Source organism: Aspergillus bombycis (assembly GCF_001792695.1).
Source record: "Aspergillus bombycis strain NRRL26010 chromosome Unknown contig00037, whole genome shotgun sequence".
In the NCBI taxonomy this organism is placed as follows: domain Eukaryota; kingdom Fungi; phylum Ascomycota; class Eurotiomycetes; order Eurotiales; family Aspergillaceae; genus Aspergillus; species Aspergillus bombycis.
Genome location: NW_019170039.1, coordinates 207,251 through 224,569, shown reverse-complemented (window position 1 = coordinate 224,569; position 17,319 = coordinate 207,251). Strand labels below are relative to the sequence as shown.

Here is a 17,319-nt window from a genome sequence, read left to right as displayed (position 1 = left end):
TTATACAAAGCACCGCCGAGGATGATTAGTTTGTGTCGAATAATGCTTCCAGGCAGCCTGGCAGCCGATAGGGGTCATTATGGGACAGCTAACTGAGAGTTCTGACCCTACATCGCGAGATCCTGCGTTCGAAGTTGATTGGGAACCTAATGACAAAGAGAATCCCAATAACTGGCCTTTGTGGTATAAATGCTTTACTGTTTGGTCTGTTTCACTCACTACAACATGCGTGTAAGTCCTACGATGTGTCTTTCTTAGCATAGTCTATACTATAATCCCCTTCCTTAGATGATATAATAGCATTTGGTCGGGTTATCTAAACTGCTTCTAGGATATTGTATTCCACGTCATATACATCTGGCTCCCCGGGAATCCAAGAATCTTTCAATGTTACATCTCGGATAGTGGTGCTGATTGGGCTGACCACCTACATGATAGGTCTGGGACTCGGTTGTCTAGTCCTTGCACCACTGTCTGAAGTGTATGGTAGGCGAATAATCTATATAAGTACTGGTGCCTTGTTTACTATCTTGGTTTTACCGGTGGCACTGGCACCAAACTTCGAGGCCGTCGTTATAAGCAGGTTCTTTGGTGGCTTCTTCGGCAGTGCTTCGGTAGTGGCTGGTCCTGGCACTATAAACGATATAATCCATCCCGAGTACAGAGCATTAGCGTTTAGTCTATGGAGCCTTGGGGCAATGAATGGCCCGGTTCTAGGTAAAACTTTATTTTCTTGAATCACTGGCTTAGCAACCGGCTGACACTTCCTAGGACCTATTATCGGCGGCTTTGTCTACCAATATCTTGGATGGCGCTGGATCAATTGGATTGTGCTTATATGTGGTGGAGCGTCAACTGCATGCCTCTGCTTGGTGAAAGAGACTTACGCACCTGTCCTGCTCAGGAGGCTACGAAGGAAAAAGCAAATCGAAACTGGTGATACACGCTGGTGGACCAAATATGACAGCAAAGGTGAAGAAAGCATCTGGGAAAGGCTGCAGACTAGTCTTAGCCGACCACTTATCATGGCCATGTTTGAACCAATATGGTAAGTGATTGAGAGCCCTCGGCCTCTGCACCCTAGCGAGAAATTGCAACTATGATTGGTGCTGACTGAATAGCTTATTCTGGAACGTATACGTGGGCGTTGTCTATGCCGTGTTATTCCTCTGTTTTGTCGGGTATCCAATTGTGTTTCAGCAACTCCGTGAATGGTCCCCTGGACTGGCAGGGCTTGGATATCTGGGGATCGGCACGGGCATAGCTCTGGCTGTGTTCTCAGAACCATTAGTCCGCAAGTTCCTCATTGCTAAGCATCCACCCGATCCAGTCACAGGCAAGATCCCACCGGAGGCATTGGTGCGACCAATATGCATCGGTGGCATACTCATTCCGATCGGGGAGTTCTGGTTTTCTTGGACCGCCCGGCCACCTGTCCATTGGATATCATGCATACTAGCGGGTGTCCCATTTGGCTTGGGGAATGGGCTAGTATTTATCTATGCTACGAGCTATCTGGCGGCTAGCTATGGTATGTATGCCGCCTCTGCTATCGCTGGAAACTCGGTGGTTAGATATGTGTTCGGCGGAGTATTGCCACTTGCAGGCTCGAAGATGTATGGGGCAATGGGGGTGAATTGGGCGGGAACGATGTTGGCATTGGTGGAGGTGCTTTTGATATTTATCCCATTTGTTTTCTATCGATATGGTGCAAAGATCAGGCAGCGTAGTCAGATGGCTTCCAAGATCATCTAGCTGAACTGGTGTTATCGGACTCAGAATCATGTATAGGTGTTTTGCCCTTATTCCAGGGCCTAGAATTTAGCGAATGGCTTTCAATATTTATAGAAGCGGTTATTATCTTGCTTATAGAATATAGTTATCTCATGTTGGTGAGCTGATTAGTTTCATTTCCCTCCCAATCAACCTGCACAGACCTTAGATATAATACTTTGAATGAAGAAGCCGAGGTAGAACATGTAACGAACGACTCCAATTGAAACTTTGGGAATCAACGACCAAGACTGCAATCTCAGCACAATGAAAATTGCCTTCCTGTAGGACTATCAGGCACAAAATTCCGCAATCTTGATTATATCCTGACTAATTTCGCAGTTGCACGTATTTCCACACCACTGAGACACCCAAATGCACCGCTGAACTTGGCACGGAAATCCAACGGAATTGCTGTAACAGTTCCGTTGCCGGACACCGAACGTGACCCACACCTCACCTGAACTCGTCCAGTACTCGTCAGACAACAGCCTCTGGAATCTTGGTAGCACTCCTAGTGCTGCAGATCAATCATATCCATGTCGATCGGCTCCGCCGAAATACCCAGAGACAAGTTAGAACGGCAGAGAATGGGGACTACAATCTCCGAGCAAAAGCCATGCAACGTTTTCATTGCCAGCTATCGTAGTCTGCAACACTGGGACCTATATGCACATCGGCAAAAGCGGCCATTTTGCATGGAAGTTCCGATTCTCGACCCATCTAGTTTTAGCGGGATGCCGAATGAGGTTATGGCCCACGATATGGTGCTGAGACAACCGGTGTATAAAGAGGTTGAAGAGTGTCCTCTTTCATTTTCTCCATCTAAGAACCTCAATTATATTCACAGAAAAGCAGGTCCATCATGAGTCCTCTACCCGGTAAGGTCGCTTTCGTCGCAGGTGCCAATGGCATCAGTGGTTTTGCGATCATCGAGCACTTGATTCGGGAGCCCAAGAACGAGTGGTATGTCCCAGCAACAATTGGTTAACTTGGCGAAAGGGCCATTAGCTGAAGCAAACCGGATATAGGTCGAAGATTATCGTGACCTCCAGGCGTCCTCTGGCGTATTTCTGGCCCGACCCTCGCGTGGAATTTGTGGCCGTGGACTTCCTCGACCCGGTAGAGAAGATTGTCTCAAAGTTGAGGGACATCTGCGCACCAGTTACTCATGCATATTTCACCTCGTACGTGCACCATGACGACTTCAAGGTGCTGAAAGAAAAGAACGTACCTTTGTTCAAGAACTTCATGGACGCGGTGGATGAAGTCTGCCCGAATCTGGAGCGTGTTTGTCTTCAAACCGGTGGGAAGGTTTGTCTCTCGTATTTGCTCGCTTTACTAAAACTACTTGCGTTTGGATGTGGAAGTTCGCTAAGACAACCCGCAGTATTATGGAGTTCACCTCGGGCCTGTCAAGTTTCCTCTCTCGGAGGACATGCCCAGATACGACGACAAGGGCTACAACTTCTATTACTTCCAGGAGGATTATCTGAAGGAGGCGCAGAAGAGACGAAACACGTGGTCCTGGAATATTATCCGCCCGAACGCAATCAATGGATTCGCTCCTCACGGTTGGTTCACCTGACAGTATACCCTTAGCTACTTCAGCTAACGCAACTTTGCTATCCCACAGCAAACGGAATGTCCGAAGCCCTGACCATGGCCATCTACATGTTGATCTGCCGGGAGCTCGGCCAGCCTGCCCAATTCCCGGGTAACGAGTATTTCTGGAACTCTATAGACGACAACTCTTACGCACCTAGCTTGGCTGATTTGACGATCCACGCTACGACAAAGGACCACTGCAAGAATGAGGACTTCCTTCATTGTAACGGAGATGTCTTTGTGTGGAGATACCTGTGGCAAGATGTTGCCAAATATTTCGGCGTCGAGGTATGTTTTATGGTATACAGTGAAAAGACATAATGATTAGCTGACGGCTTTCATCCAGGCCCCCGAGCCTCAGTTCGACAAGGCCGCCGGCCAAACCGATACTCTTAACAACGAAATCGACATGGTAGAGTGGGCGAAAGACAAGCGTCCCGTCTGGGAAGCCGTGGTGAAGAAATACGGAGGCAAGCTCGAAGCATTCGATTGGGGCACCTGGGGCTTCTTCAACTGGGCGACCGGCAAGTCCTGGTGCACAATCTCGTCCGTCAACAAGGCCAGGAGGTACGGTTGGCAGCGAACAGACGATACCTTCGAGACTTGGATTGAAACCTATCGGTCTTTTGAGAATGCGGGTGTGTTGCCTAGCCACACTGCCCTCTAGGGTCACCGTGTGAACGTCGACGACCATTGACTGGTACATGCATTCACGGTACATTAGTTATGGACACCGGAAGCGGCAACGCTATTGCGACCGGACTGGCAAGATAGAATTTAGATATAGTACATATGATTGTTTCATTAGCGACACGACCTTCTATTCTAAACAAAAGTCTTCTCAGATACAGCTCAACACAAATCGAGCCTCGAACTTCAAGAAGAAATATCCAGCCTAACTCTCGGGCGGAAGCATGACATTAGATCCTAGATCATTCCCAAACAACGACTCCAACCATCCCATCTCCATATATGCAGTTCTATCTTGGGCCTCACTTGGCTGTGTTCCGGCCATCCATCCATAGACAGGACCACCCGATATAAGGTCACTAGTAAGACTTTGCTCAAAGTCAAAGTCCGTGGTCACGAGGTTCGCTGGAGTGATGGTCCATCCTTCGGAGGTATGTTGGGGATTTGTTAATTGGGGTATTGGATGCGACGCATGGATAGGGCTCGTGGCGAGAGAAGATGTATTTTGATTCGTCAGTGCCGAAATTGGAATATAACTACCCTGTACAGTGGATGGGTGACTTGTATGATTGGAAAGGGGGGTTGTTGTGGATGATGTCCAGGGTGTTGTCTGAGGGACAGTGTTAGTATCCGTGATGTGGTTTTGGGATGTTGGCTGTAGCGCCGCGGAACGCTTCGAGGCTCTATCTATGGAATCAGACAGGACAGACAAAGTTATCTGAGTCAGCCTCCGGATTGTTCGGATCATCTTTCCTGAGACCCATGTCTTGCGGCAGTAGTTTTCGAGCGATGTTGCGGCTTGGTGTGTTATGTTACCGTACGTTGCTTTGAAAGATGGCTCTCGGATGATCAGGCCTAGAGTGACTACTGTGGCCCCGACCAGTGAGTGGAGAAAGGGGAATGCAGATGCCGTGTATTGGGGAATTTGTTTGAATTCCTGGATGATGTTGAAGGCGATTCGAATGCAGGTGACTTCTGTTTCGAGAATGTCGGCAACGGACTCCTGGGGTGAGGCTCGTTGTTGCAAGATTGGTTTTCGGATGAGGAGGCGGAGAGTTAACCATCGCTGGATATGTGGTTAGCTAACGGGAAACGGGAGTGAAGGTAATAAGACGAAGAAGTGCCGTACAATTCGCATCAGCATCTGCTGCTTGGTGAGCCATCGAAGCGGGTTCCTTCGCTCAAGATTTGGCGGCTCGAAGTGATGGCTATCGGAAAACTCTGGTCGCACTTCCACTTGGGCGCTGGATATGAGCTGGTCTAGATATTCTAGTAAACTTGAGCTGGGGATGACGTCTGTCATATTTGCCCCGTAGATTGCCTCCCATATTTTCCCCACGACCCGGGAATAGCGGATGGTGGCATATAGGTACGGGATTGGTGTGATAGGATCTTGGGAAAGTGCTGCTTTGATGTCTTGTTCTAGCTCGTTGCTTGTCTTGGGGTCTTCCTTGTGCCGGGTGAGCCAGTCATCGTCCAGATTCTGGGGATGAGGAGCATCAACATTGACATCCTGTATTAGGAATGGATGGCCCGTCTCAATTGCTAACCGGCGATCAAGGGCATAAAGAGACCACCATAGTCGCCGAATCATTTCATCGTTGAAAACTGGCATACGTCGGACGACCTTAGACCGATGAAAGCCTAGATGATGTGCATGCGAGATGGCAAGCGCTAAGAACTTCTCCGCTCTTTCATTTGCGTCAAGTCGAAAGAGATAGACCACCTAAGATATTCTCAGAAATATCAGCATCCGGTATAGAATGTTATTCCCAGGTCAGATCATGTACCATTAACGCGAAAGTTTGCAAAGTAACCGTAGGCCTTGAGCACGCCCGAAAACAGCCTACAAGGTCTCCAATAAGGTCTGTTGCTGCCTCAAAGATGCTCCACCCAGCAGAGTGTTTGCCCTCCTCACTGCTTAGCCGGGGTGATTCCGTACACCTCCCTAGTGCGACACAAACCCATACCTGGGCGACCATCATCCGGTAATCCTTGCTTTTCTGAAACTCATGCTCCGTGGAAGAAAAGCCAGAATTCCACATGTTTGCATAATTGGCCCACAGGCTCGGAATATGAAGGAAGGGGTAAAGGATGTGAACTTCATCACAGAAAGTGTGCATGTATCCATCCCATTCATCTTTGCGCGGATCGATGCCATATACATTCAAGATCTTTCGTATATCGACTGCCTCGCGCGTCTCTCTAGAGCCACCTAGCGGGGAATTTGGCGCAGTTAAAGATGTACCTGACGCCTGACAAGACATGGGACGCTCTGCATTACCATACGTGACATCCGTATGCTCCAGGTAGCCCTCAATTTGGTCGAGGGTGTGGTTGATAGAAGACTCACCCGAGAAAGCTGGTACTTGGGATCTAACAGAATTCGAGATATCAGAACTGATGGGCCGCCGGACATTGGCCTCCCGGAGGTGACTTGACCCATCGGTTCCCGGCTCTTTGCCAGCTGGTCTGTCCTTGTCGCGGCCCACTGACTCCAAGACGAGGCTTAGTTGATGCTCAATCCGACTTAGTCGAGACGCGAGGTCTCTCGCAGTTAGTCTGATCGTATCATTAGCTGGATTATATTAAACGGGCAGAGTAATAAGATGAATCCCCATACTGATCGTCATGGTTCTGACGGCTAGCGTTCGCATTAGCCAGCTCCCTGTCGGGAGCTCCAGACTCCGTCAGCTCGGTTGTTCTTCGGCGCCGCATGTCGATTGTCTGCATGAGGCAATCTCGTCCATTGAGGACACATGGTCGACAGGGGATGCACCCATCACACTAGAATCATTCCACAGCCTTAGAGACACATCCAACATGGGACATTTTTGGCTCTCTCACTTTGATTTTTCTCCTCTGGCATTGGCCACTAGAAAACAGGCGCGTGGTGTCAGCAAGGCGGCTGTGACTTATTACTTTCTGGTTCCATACCAAGCTTTTGACACATATTTCCCTCGTTTGTGGCGCTTTGGGGCGGGTTCATTTGGCAGGCCCTCGTGGCTGTCGGAACCTCCATCATCATTCTCCCGAGGCGGTTGCTGCTGGTTAGCAGTTTCCCTGTCTTGCTGTTGTCGCACCATTCTTTGGACCAAGCATCAATATAAATGCTCTGCGCTAATGTAGCTACGACATTTCGCTGAGCTCGATCACCGCGTCGAGTGACACTGGAAAGAGTACTAATGTCTTAGAGCGACGATCCCTTAAAACTCGTGACGAAGGCCTCGCTTAGTCATCGTGTGCTATGCCGGAGAAAAGTACCGGAGTTATTGTCGCTCTTCTTGATCCCAGCTTCATTTGTTTTATGTTTGCATGGATAGCTATTACAGTGTCATACTAATGATGTTGATGTTGAAGTTCCAGTTCGTGCTAGCGTCACGAGAGTAAAGCTGTGGCCAGGAGTCGTCAAATCTGATCCTTGACACAGCCATAAATAACTCTGCCATGAATAATACTATGCAATATAATATCAAGAGCAGATATATACAACCCAAGTTGTGCTGCACAAATTACTAACATGAGTAATATTGTCGAGACACGTGTTTCTGACTGTATGATAGCTCTATGGCAATAGTCATGATGGTAGTCACTCAAGCTTTGGTAAATGCAATATGAAGCATTTCATGGCATCACAAACAAGACTTCGACCATGTCCGTCGACAGGTCAATGAATCAAATGAGCTAATTTTAGTCTACGTACTACCGCTGTGCAACACACATTATTCTTCCGTTAGACAAATAGAGACCCTAGAAGGCTCAGGGACCAGTTCTGGTTACCCACCTCTTAGGGTTAAGTCCGAGGTTTATCTGAACTCGAGGCCGTAACCGAGCATACCAAATCGTCTTTCAAAACGTTCCTGCCTTGGAATTCAATTTAGTGTAGATCTGAGTGGCGTAAGACTTATTGCGCATGGAAGGGTTTAATCTATTCACAACGTGCATGAGATCACCCATCTGATTTCCGTGGTCTATACCGAGTACTAATTCAAGACATATCCATCCGACGTATCTCATGTGAAAGGATCGGCGTCAGGAATTGGCCCTACGGGGTAGGACCCCCTCCGATAAGTTCAGACCGCAATTTAATTGCCACAACAGCTTTAGGATGGACTCTTTTCTACCTCCATTCCCCCCACTCTACTTGTCTGCGCCTTGTAGCAACTACATAGGGCGCAGTTGTATTCCCAGCGCAGAACACGTGACCAAACCCAAATCGGTCGTGCATCTCAATCCTCGCGTCTTTGCCTGGGAAAAAGAAGTCGAAGAAATAATCTATGGGACGTTGTTGAAAATGTCAAAAGGTAACACGGGGCAAAGTTCATTCAAGCTAGAAGAGAACGAGAGCGCTGCTGTTCCAAAACCACCATTGTTCCAAAGATGGAAGGCCCACATGAAGAAATGGTGGTGGCTATATCTGATCGGCCTGGGCTGCGTTGTCTTGGTCACTATTCTTCCAATGTGAGCCTCACTACTACACCCTGCATCCGGTTTGCAACCCAGTTAATCAGTGGAAAAGAGTTTACGTTGGGGTTCCGCACTTTGCCAATGATCGCATTAATAAGTACGACTTCGACTTCGACGGCTTGTCTATCACAAATCCGACACCAAACTCGTTCCATGTACGGCAATCACAACAGTTCCATGTGGGGGTGGGTAGTGGACACCTCTCTGGGTTCAATGCCTCCATGCACTACGCGGGCTCTGATACTCCCTTTGCGGTTCTACCCTTTCCCCGCATCGACTTTGGAAATGATGCTCGTCTTGAGATTGACCAGGATTTGGACTTGTCCTGCGTCAGCTGTTTCTCAAAGCTGGCCGAGGATGCAGTCAGAAGTGATGGAATTTCAGTTAAAATTACTGGAAAGCCAGCTCTCAAGGTGCAAGCACTGCCCACCGCCCATTTGGACATTCATAAAACGGTTACCCTGCCAGGTATGTTACTGCATACGTTATCTTCCGACGTGTGACATGGGTGCACCAGTAAAGGCTAATGATATCTTACGTTATATAGGACTGAACGTTGAGGGTTAGTGAGCATGTATGGGTATACGCGATAATCCTACTAATTGGCCTTCATATTATAGAATTTATGAAACGTAACGACGCCTTTAACGTCACCAAGCTTGCTCTTATCAATCCTGGTACTCACGACGGGTACAATGTAAATGCCACGATTGTCTTCAATCCCCCAACCCCAATTAGTGTTGAAATGGTAAGTCTTCACTTCAACTGGAAAGGTCTTACAGATCAAAACATTCAAATTGCCGATTAGAATATAATGCTAAATCTCGGCCAACAAAGGGTACTGTCAGCTGCAATCTTACCATAGATGACTCGCAGCTGGGGTATATTGACATCCCGGATCTGACTCTTCGGAATGGCACCTCAACTGCGGTTGTCCTTGGCGACTTGGATATAAGACTCCTCATACGCAAGGGGTTATGGGAGAGTAGTAATTCCAACTATGGAAAGGTCACGATCGGTATTCACGGTAATCGAAGCGTGTACAACGGGGAAGAAATTCCCTATTTTACAGCAGCCGTCAAGGCAATTTCGGCATCGACAACAGTTAACTTGTTTGACTATGTCTCGGAGATCCTAGGCGGATTGTAAGAACGGGTATCCAGGCCAGTCCGTCCCCAACTGGACGGACGAAAAGGTCACGATAATCAGACCCCAGGTCCGGTCTTGCCCGGCTCGCACCTTGTATAGTTATACCGTGGCCCCACGCCGTGACACGGATGCTACAATGTTATGTTCCTGTGTATTCAACAACCGATTGAGCTCGTCCTATTTCTCGACAGCTGTGGTATTCTTTCGGAGCCTTCCCTGTTTTCTTTGGTTTTACTTTTCCACTTTTTTACCTCGCTTTTTGTGGTTCACGAGCATCATATTTCGGTAGATTAACTAAAGATAGCGTTTTGCATGTTGATAAACTTGGCCTTCAGCTGCAATATATCATAGATTCGCGAAATCCATACTTTACCATGCATGTAGCATTTATATCTCAAGGAAGATGAGACGTCCGGCCATTCCGAGCTTAATGCCGGACTCGGAGATCGGGCTGAACGGTGGAATTTCATTGGACAGAAACGGGGTATACCTCGGAATTCCGAACTTGGCGTATTGACCAATGTATCGAACGCCTCTGATTTAGGGCATATATAATCTGTGACATGGATTTTGAAATATGTGGCTGAAGAAGTAATTGTGACCTTCGATCTCAACCCGAACATAAGTATCCATTGATCCGCCGTTGTTTCTCTCGTTTGCAAACACAGAAGTGGTTCTCTGAATCTGCACCATCTTCACGATGGACATCCTACTTCGCGAAAGCTCATTCGGACGGTTACTCAATTTTATAACAAATGGCCGGACGCTCCCACATCGTGATCTCGATATTCCAAAGCATGAAGAAACCACGGGTTCAAGCTCTGCTACTTGCCCTGGCGCGGCTCGCTACATATTGGTCGATTTCAACGGACCGGAGGATCCGGATATACCCAGAAACTGGCCAACATTAGCCAAGACGGTCGTAATGGTGGATGTTATGCTGCTCAACTTCAGCTTTTATGCGGCGTCGGCAATCTTCACACCAAGCATTCCGGGGATTGAAGAGGCCTTTGGCGCTACCACTGCAGAGGGCACACTGGGACTCTCCCTTTTTGTTATTGCGTATGGCATTGGGCCACTCATTGTACGTGTACATACTTATTTCGGTGTTGGAAATACACTAACGATAATCTACTCAAGCTTTCACCAGTATCGAACCTGCCGTCTATCGGACGTACACCAGTTTATGTGCTCGGTTCTTTTGCTTTTTGTTTGTTTAATATCGGCACTGCACTAGCAAAGAATCTACATACTATTCTCATATTGAGATTTTTTGGTGGGTTAATTGGCAGTGCACCGATTAGTGTAGGCGGTGCTACGCTGATGGAGGTATATGGACCCACCGAAATTCCGTATGCCATTGCATTGTACGCAGTCAGCGGAGTATGTGGGCCCATTTTGGGACCGGTATGCGAATCTCTCCCAATTCTGCTTTCGGTACTTTTACTTACTGTGAATACTAGATTCTTGGTACGCTGGTAATGTACGTGTTCAATTCGCCTTGCATGGCAATCTCATGCTGATGGTATACGTACAGAGAGCGCTGGGAGACATGGACTGCAACCCTATGGCTTCTTTCCGGCGTCACAGCTTTCACGACCGTGTTTATTTTCTTCCTCCTGCCTGAGACCTTGTATTCGAATATCCTTCTTCGTCGAGCCCGGCAACTCCGTAATCAGACAGGAAATCCTTTTTACCAAAGCCAAGCGGACATCGACACGCCGGAGTCTAACCTTGCCATGCGCATAGTAAAGCAGACAATAGATGATTTCAAACTTTCTTGCATGGACCCGGTCATTCTGTTTGTTAACATGCACACTATGCTGATATACGGGATACTGTATTTATGGTTCGAGCTTTTCCCATTTGGTATGTCACTATTCGAACAAAACCTATATGCTTCTGCTCACGATGCCTTAGTCTTTGACGGAATCTACCACTTTACCGCAATACAACAAGGCCGTAAGTATCGCCCTGAGGCCTGCAATATTTGATCTGACGGTCCTTTCAGTTGCATTCTTTGGTATTCTTGCCGGCGCAGGTGTGTCTGTCGTTGCATACGTTGTGTGGCTATATTTCTCCTACCAGCCACGAGTTGCGAAACCAGAAGCCATTGTTGAGCCCGAAGCCCGCCTTGTCCCTGGACAAGTCGGGGCCATCTGTATCCCAATTTGCCTCTTTATCTTTGCATGGACCTCTCGTGAAAGGCAAGTCCACCATGGCAAGCGCCTCTCAGACCAGATACTAATTAACCATAACAGCATACACTGGATTGTCCCTATCATCGGCACAGCCTTCTTCGCACCGGGATTCTATCTCACCTTCCAATCTATTCTTAATTACCTGGGAGAGTCTTATCCAAGATATGTGGCAAGCGTATTCGCCGGCAACACATTCTTCCGAAGTTCATTCGGCGGAGCGTTGCCTTTAGCCGCTCCGAGGATGTTACAGTCACTGGGCATTGGATGGGCATCGAGTACGCTAGGATTTATATCCATTGCCATGGTTCCTCTACCATTTATTCTGGAACGCGTAAGCAGCCGCCCGAATTCTTGGAGATCAAAAACCCTCCTAATCAATGCTCAAACAGTACGGTAAAAGACTCCGGTCCTGGAGCAAGTACGCGAACTAGCAACCTCATCCCCCTATGTCATGCAACGCCTATCGACATCCTGGCCAGCAACTTGTGACAATGAATCCAGGCAGATCTAGACAAGTACTGACGAAACCGTCAATGGCGCGAACCCCCTATACCCAGCTATTTTCGTCGATAAAGCAGCATTGCCCTGCAGAAAGCGCCCTGTTGTACAGAAGAGAAAGAAGATATGATCCCTGGTAACACGGCCAAGGTGTTGAGATGATGCCGTCATCCCTGGAACCTCCGTCCCCGCGGTCATATATAAGTACCAGGCATTGTTAACTCACTGCCGAACTACCCCGAAAGTACCGTTGAACGGAACGGCATATAGAGCCGCTCTGAAACAAACCCCTGTTCGTCTGGTATTGATATATCCCCACTGCATGTTACCATCCACTATATAAATATAATAATAATCCGTGGACTGTTGGTCTTCATCTGATCCAGCTTGCAAGAACGCTGCGACAATATCATGTGATAAAAGAGTGTTTCAACTTCATCCTTTGATGGGCATGGAAGTCTTGACCCAATTATAGCTATTCAACATGTGGTTTATGCTCAGAATGTTCCAACATACAACGCTCCCAGAAGCCCACCCAGTCTTCGATCGATCTAGAATAACAGTCCATCTATATTCCATCTTTTCTCCGTCCCATTGCCACAACCCACCGATCAAATTTGTTGAAAAAGATCAACTATGTCCACTGGACGCACCTACACCCGCACTGACAAGTACTATGACTGGCATCGTACAGACGAAGGAAAAGGCAAAAAAGGCGATAAAGGCAAAGACAAACAATCCGAGGCAAAAGATGAAAACCAGCCCACAGCAAGAGGCAAATATTGCTATGCAAAGGTCACAGCGAATGTCTCGCGCTATGACAGCTACCCAATGTTCTATCAAGCCTGTGGAGCCCTTATTGCGGAAGGAAAGTGGGATATCGTTTACCGTGAACAACTAGGGTCCTTTGATGAAACCCTCGAGGAAAATAAATGTATCATGGGTGTTCTCGTAAATTCAACTGGGCTTCCGCCAACTGAAGCGGATATATTGACAAGCTTTTGGGAAATGCTTCGAATGGCTCATGAAGATCTGATGAAAATGAACAATCGGAAGTGGGACGCACTTGAGAAGCTATTCGATGCCGCTGTAAAGCGTGGTTTTCCGGCGGTTCAACGTGCTCTCCTTGAAGAATTCGATAATCTTTACAAAATCGATAGTCCTACTAGTTCTGACCTTCTCTAAAGCCTTAGGCTGTGTGGGGGGCATGAATGGTTGTTTAAGGTCATTGGTTTATCTTTCCTATTTCCTGGCATGGCTATTCCAAGCAGGCTGGTACCTGCTATTTCTGTTCCTTTGGACAACGAAGAAAAGAAAGTCGAGGATGGGAGAGCGCAGTGCATGAGGAAGAGGGAAACGATATTTGACTTAATATCTAGCATGATGGATGTATACCTTTTTTCCTTTCTTTTCTGCGTCAACAATATCAAATGTGGGCTTTTGATTACTATCATGTACTGACATTATTACATCACAAACTGCATAAAAAGTAGAAAACGAGAAAGGGCCATTCAGGTCCAACAAGAGCCTTCCTCAAGTATATGTCCTATAAGATAGACGATGGCCCTATGGTATCTCATAGGCCATCGCGAGTGCCAAATACACAACCCAAGCCTCCTATGTTGAACAATATAGCTTTGGATATGCAGGGCTATATCTATGCATCTCTCATTACATTAACTAAAACTAAGTATTAAACAAAGATGATTGGAGGTTTACGTCGTTGTTCTTAATCTGCGCAACAGGCTAGCCCCTAACAGTATTATGACAAGACCTAGATCAATGATAGTGTATAGGGTATGTCTGACTTGATTTTTAACCCCTACGCTGTGGAAACTATAACCCGGATGCTATATCGTCATTCAACATTGCACAGTCTGCGAAAGCATCGGAGGCAAAGAAAGACAGGATGACGAAAAGCGTCAAGGACTCAGTACATAAAACCATAGAAGCAGAATTCTATTACTAATTAATATCCCTGCACTAACGTAACCGGCAAGCGACCCGCACCTGTAAGCCAGCCGCACCCTCTGATATCCATAGAAAACCGTCTTTTTCAAACAATCATATCTCACCCACTAGTGAATCTATGAGTTTAAAAATAAAGTATATAATTAATACCGATATTCTTTATATATCATCTGAATCTAAATAAAAATAAAGTCTTAGAATATATAAATCTTAACTATACACTATAAAATATGGTATAATATATCTGTATATAGTAACCAGCAATTCAAAAAATCTCTTAGCTTAGTATATTATTATTCTAGTATATAATAAACTATATATAAACTTTAAAGCAGATAGAACTTGGATTGGTTGAGATATTGTTATTTGAAAAAGACAGTCTTCTATGGAATTCAGAGGGTGCGGGTCACTTGCCGGTTACGTTATACAGCACCTCAAACAATCAACGGGCCGATCTCTTTCTTGTCGCATCACTCCCACTTCCTATTGCCAAGTATCACACAAAACACACCACAGTCAGTCTTTGCTTTCCCCTTAGCTAGAATGCACGAAAGTCCCTCTACACCCATTCCCAAGATACTTAACCCTGTCGTTGATCATTCGCCCCGATATTCTGGCCTTGCACTCCCCCCACAATATAGTCTCCTCGTATCATGTCGGCAAAGGTAAAGAGGGATATGCTCTCGAAGACCTTTGTTTCACAAGGCCATTGTCCCTTGGGGTATATTCCGTGAACATACTGGCCTTTTACAAAAGGCCCCTTTGTTTAAACTCCACTGGATAATAGTAGTTTTGATTCTCATTGTGCGAAACTCCGAAAGTGCCACCAGTACAGACGATTCGTATTGGTTACTATAACATTATCAGGCGTTGATCATAAATCCAGTTTCTCGAAACAATGACACAGTGGCCTCACGCTGCGGCAATAGCCTGTAATTTGGATCATTCATTTCTCATGCCGTCATGAATGAGATGACAGTGGTATGGCAGTAACGTCTGTTAGCCTATCCGATACCCTTGCAAGGTAAGTAAGTCGCAACACCTTGGGCTAAATTTCTCATACGAAGATTTCCTTGTTCTTTATCGGCAATTGTACAAAGGGAAGAGCCCATAATGTGACATATTTCCTACCTTTTCTCATCACATGTATATACCGGCTTCTGTGGCACTGTCCGAATGTATTTAGACGGAGTATAGCCCATTAAGACCTGCAGTACAGGATTTTGCACCTACGAATTGGCCGTATGCCGTGCCAATAATCCACTTTATGAAATAGTCCATAACCAGAAATAGCATGGGATAAATAACCCCCTGACTTCCCAAAGACCCTTCCATCCAGACGCTCAACCTGCTACTCATATTTTATCACCATCGGTTGCTTCACCTACTTTCACCCACCTAACATGCCAACATGTCTTCCCAGTCGAGCGACAGGTTATGTATGGAGTTCGTTTTCGAAAAGAAATTCCACTATCCCGACCATGAACAGGCCAAGTTATCTGAGAAAGACAAGACGCTTTGGGAATTGGTTGAACGCTACATTAAGGAGAATCGATTCAATATCATTCATCAAGATGAAATATCACGAGAAGAGGATAACACCACGGTTTGGTGGCGCCCCCTCTATGGCGAAGGCGCGATCTGGGGTATAAAGGGCAGGCTTCCATCATCGAGGGACAAATATTTCACCAAGCTTTGGTGCGCGTTGTTTTTGAACACCTTGCTTAAGGCAATGTGTCTTTGAAATGATGATGGCACATTTTGTCATATACAAGGATGTATCACGCCAACACCCGTCGGCATTTGGTAGCAAGGAGTTCAGTTCACAATGGTTTCTGCGTCGATTTGTCAAACTCACTTGTGCATTCATTCATTTGCTACTGAATTTTCAATCATTGTTAATTTTAAGGACCGTATCGTGTTTATCTTGGGGTCATAAGCAGGTGTCTTCCAGTGTCAAGCTCTCAGGGATGTAAGTCAAGTGGGAGTATATGCGTACTTGTACAATTACTACTGTATGGTAGTTTCGACATTCGTGGCTCAGTCAATGAGTGGTATGCAATAGCGAGCGCCTGGAAGCCCTCTATATCCCAATGTTAATTTAACCAAGAACGAGGTTCTTCTTCGTCGACCTGCATTTCCTGAACGGTACTAACCGTGAACCTGTCCCTTGGTAGGAATAATCTTCCTTCATTTCCGATTGCCCAATGTTAATAAATTAACATCAAACGGATTACTAAAAAGGTGAACTAGCGTAGTGATAGGGCACTTTCCTACGGTTTTCAAAGCGCGATAGTTGATATGACAAGTTCCAGACTAGCCATGATATCGGGCATGGGGGGCAGGAGCTTAGCAGAATAATTAGTTGCAAAATCCGGACAGAGTTCATATTTCTTCAACTAGAACAGTATATCTAGAAGGATATCTATTCTACCGGGTTCTCTCCCTGCTTTTGCGATTGCAGTGGTGGAAAAGCCCGCGGGCTTGTGGCAGCCCTGCGAATACCGCTTCATTTTAGCAAAGATCCCAGATACCAGTAGACGAACTAACTACTAGGGACCGGCTGTGGAACTCACCGGTGATATTTATCTGCGTATGGACTAGTGTCTCTGTGCACTCCAGGAGACCTCCATGGCTGGTAAGCTCTTCTGAAGCTCCTGTCGATCTGATACTAGTTCGGTATAAGCGTAAAGAACACGCCGTGCCTCACTCTCAGTAAGCCCATGCAACCTTCCAAAATCAGTCTTATGACCTATCTCCTCCTTCATATCCATCCCAAGATATGCATAATAAGACATATAGATTCGAAAGTTATATGAACGAAAGATCCCCAATCTGCAACGGCCAGAACAACGAAGGTAGCTTGACTTGAAAAAGGCCCGTAAAGGCAAACCCTTACCTAGCCTACAATGCCTTATTATGCGCGTGTTAGAACTGATTCTGCTCGCAAACCCAAGTCCAA

At 46.5% G+C, this 17,319-nt stretch overlaps 6 protein-coding genes across 6 annotated transcripts; 5 read left to right on the top strand and 1 right to left on the bottom strand.

Moving 5' to 3' along the window:
• Positions 1 to 698: 698 nt before the first annotated feature.
• Positions 699 to 1,755, top strand: ABOM_006051 (caffeine resistance protein; the record flags this gene model as incomplete). Its single annotated transcript, XM_022533180.1, has 3 exons — positions 699 to 717; positions 772 to 1,048; positions 1,122 to 1,755. 3 exons carry the CDS (start codon positions 699 to 701, stop codon positions 1,753 to 1,755), a joined length of 930 nt encoding a protein of 309 aa, XP_022389587.1.
• An 883-nt stretch (positions 1,756 to 2,638) lies between these two features.
• Positions 2,639 to 4,048, top strand: ABOM_006050 (SDR family oxidoreductase; the record flags this gene model as incomplete). The annotated part of the gene is made up of 5 exons (XM_022533179.1): positions 2,639 to 2,739; positions 2,805 to 3,087; positions 3,164 to 3,347; positions 3,410 to 3,669; positions 3,728 to 4,048. The coding sequence occupies 5 exons, from the start codon at positions 2,639 to 2,641 to the stop codon at positions 4,046 to 4,048; spliced, it is 1,149 nt and encodes a 382-aa protein (XP_022389586.1).
• Positions 4,049 to 4,276: 228 nt separating this feature from the next.
• On the bottom strand, positions 4,277 to 6,789 carry ABOM_006049 (fungal specific transcription factor domain-containing protein; the record flags this gene model as incomplete). The annotated part of the gene is made up of 4 exons (XM_022533178.1): positions 4,277 to 5,137; positions 5,201 to 5,797; positions 5,862 to 6,633; positions 6,695 to 6,789. 4 exons carry the CDS (start codon positions 6,787 to 6,789, stop codon positions 4,277 to 4,279), a joined length of 2,325 nt encoding a protein of 774 aa, XP_022389596.1.
• A 1,576-nt stretch (positions 6,790 to 8,365) lies between these two features.
• ABOM_006048 (DUF3712 domain-containing protein) lies at positions 8,366 to 9,687 on the top strand (the record flags this gene model as incomplete). Its single annotated transcript, XM_022533177.1, has 5 exons — positions 8,366 to 8,532; positions 8,591 to 9,006; positions 9,086 to 9,100; positions 9,159 to 9,286; positions 9,376 to 9,687. The coding sequence occupies 5 exons, from the start codon at positions 8,366 to 8,368 to the stop codon at positions 9,685 to 9,687; spliced, it is 1,038 nt and encodes a 345-aa protein (XP_022389597.1).
• A 700-nt stretch (positions 9,688 to 10,387) lies between these two features.
• On the top strand, positions 10,388 to 12,319 carry ABOM_006047 (MFS transporter; the record flags this gene model as incomplete). Its single annotated transcript, XM_022533176.1, has 7 exons — positions 10,388 to 10,771; positions 10,828 to 11,094; positions 11,151 to 11,170; positions 11,225 to 11,556; positions 11,608 to 11,649; positions 11,699 to 12,219; positions 12,278 to 12,319. 7 exons carry the CDS (start codon positions 10,388 to 10,390, stop codon positions 12,317 to 12,319), a joined length of 1,608 nt encoding a protein of 535 aa, XP_022389594.1.
• A 703-nt stretch (positions 12,320 to 13,022) lies between these two features.
• On the top strand, positions 13,023 to 13,571 carry ABOM_006046 (uncharacterized protein; the record flags this gene model as incomplete). The annotated part of the gene is made up of 1 exon (XM_022533175.1): positions 13,023 to 13,571. The coding sequence occupies one exon, from the start codon at positions 13,023 to 13,025 to the stop codon at positions 13,569 to 13,571; it is 549 nt and encodes a 182-aa protein (XP_022389595.1).
• Positions 13,572 to 17,319: the final 3,748 nt, after the last annotated feature.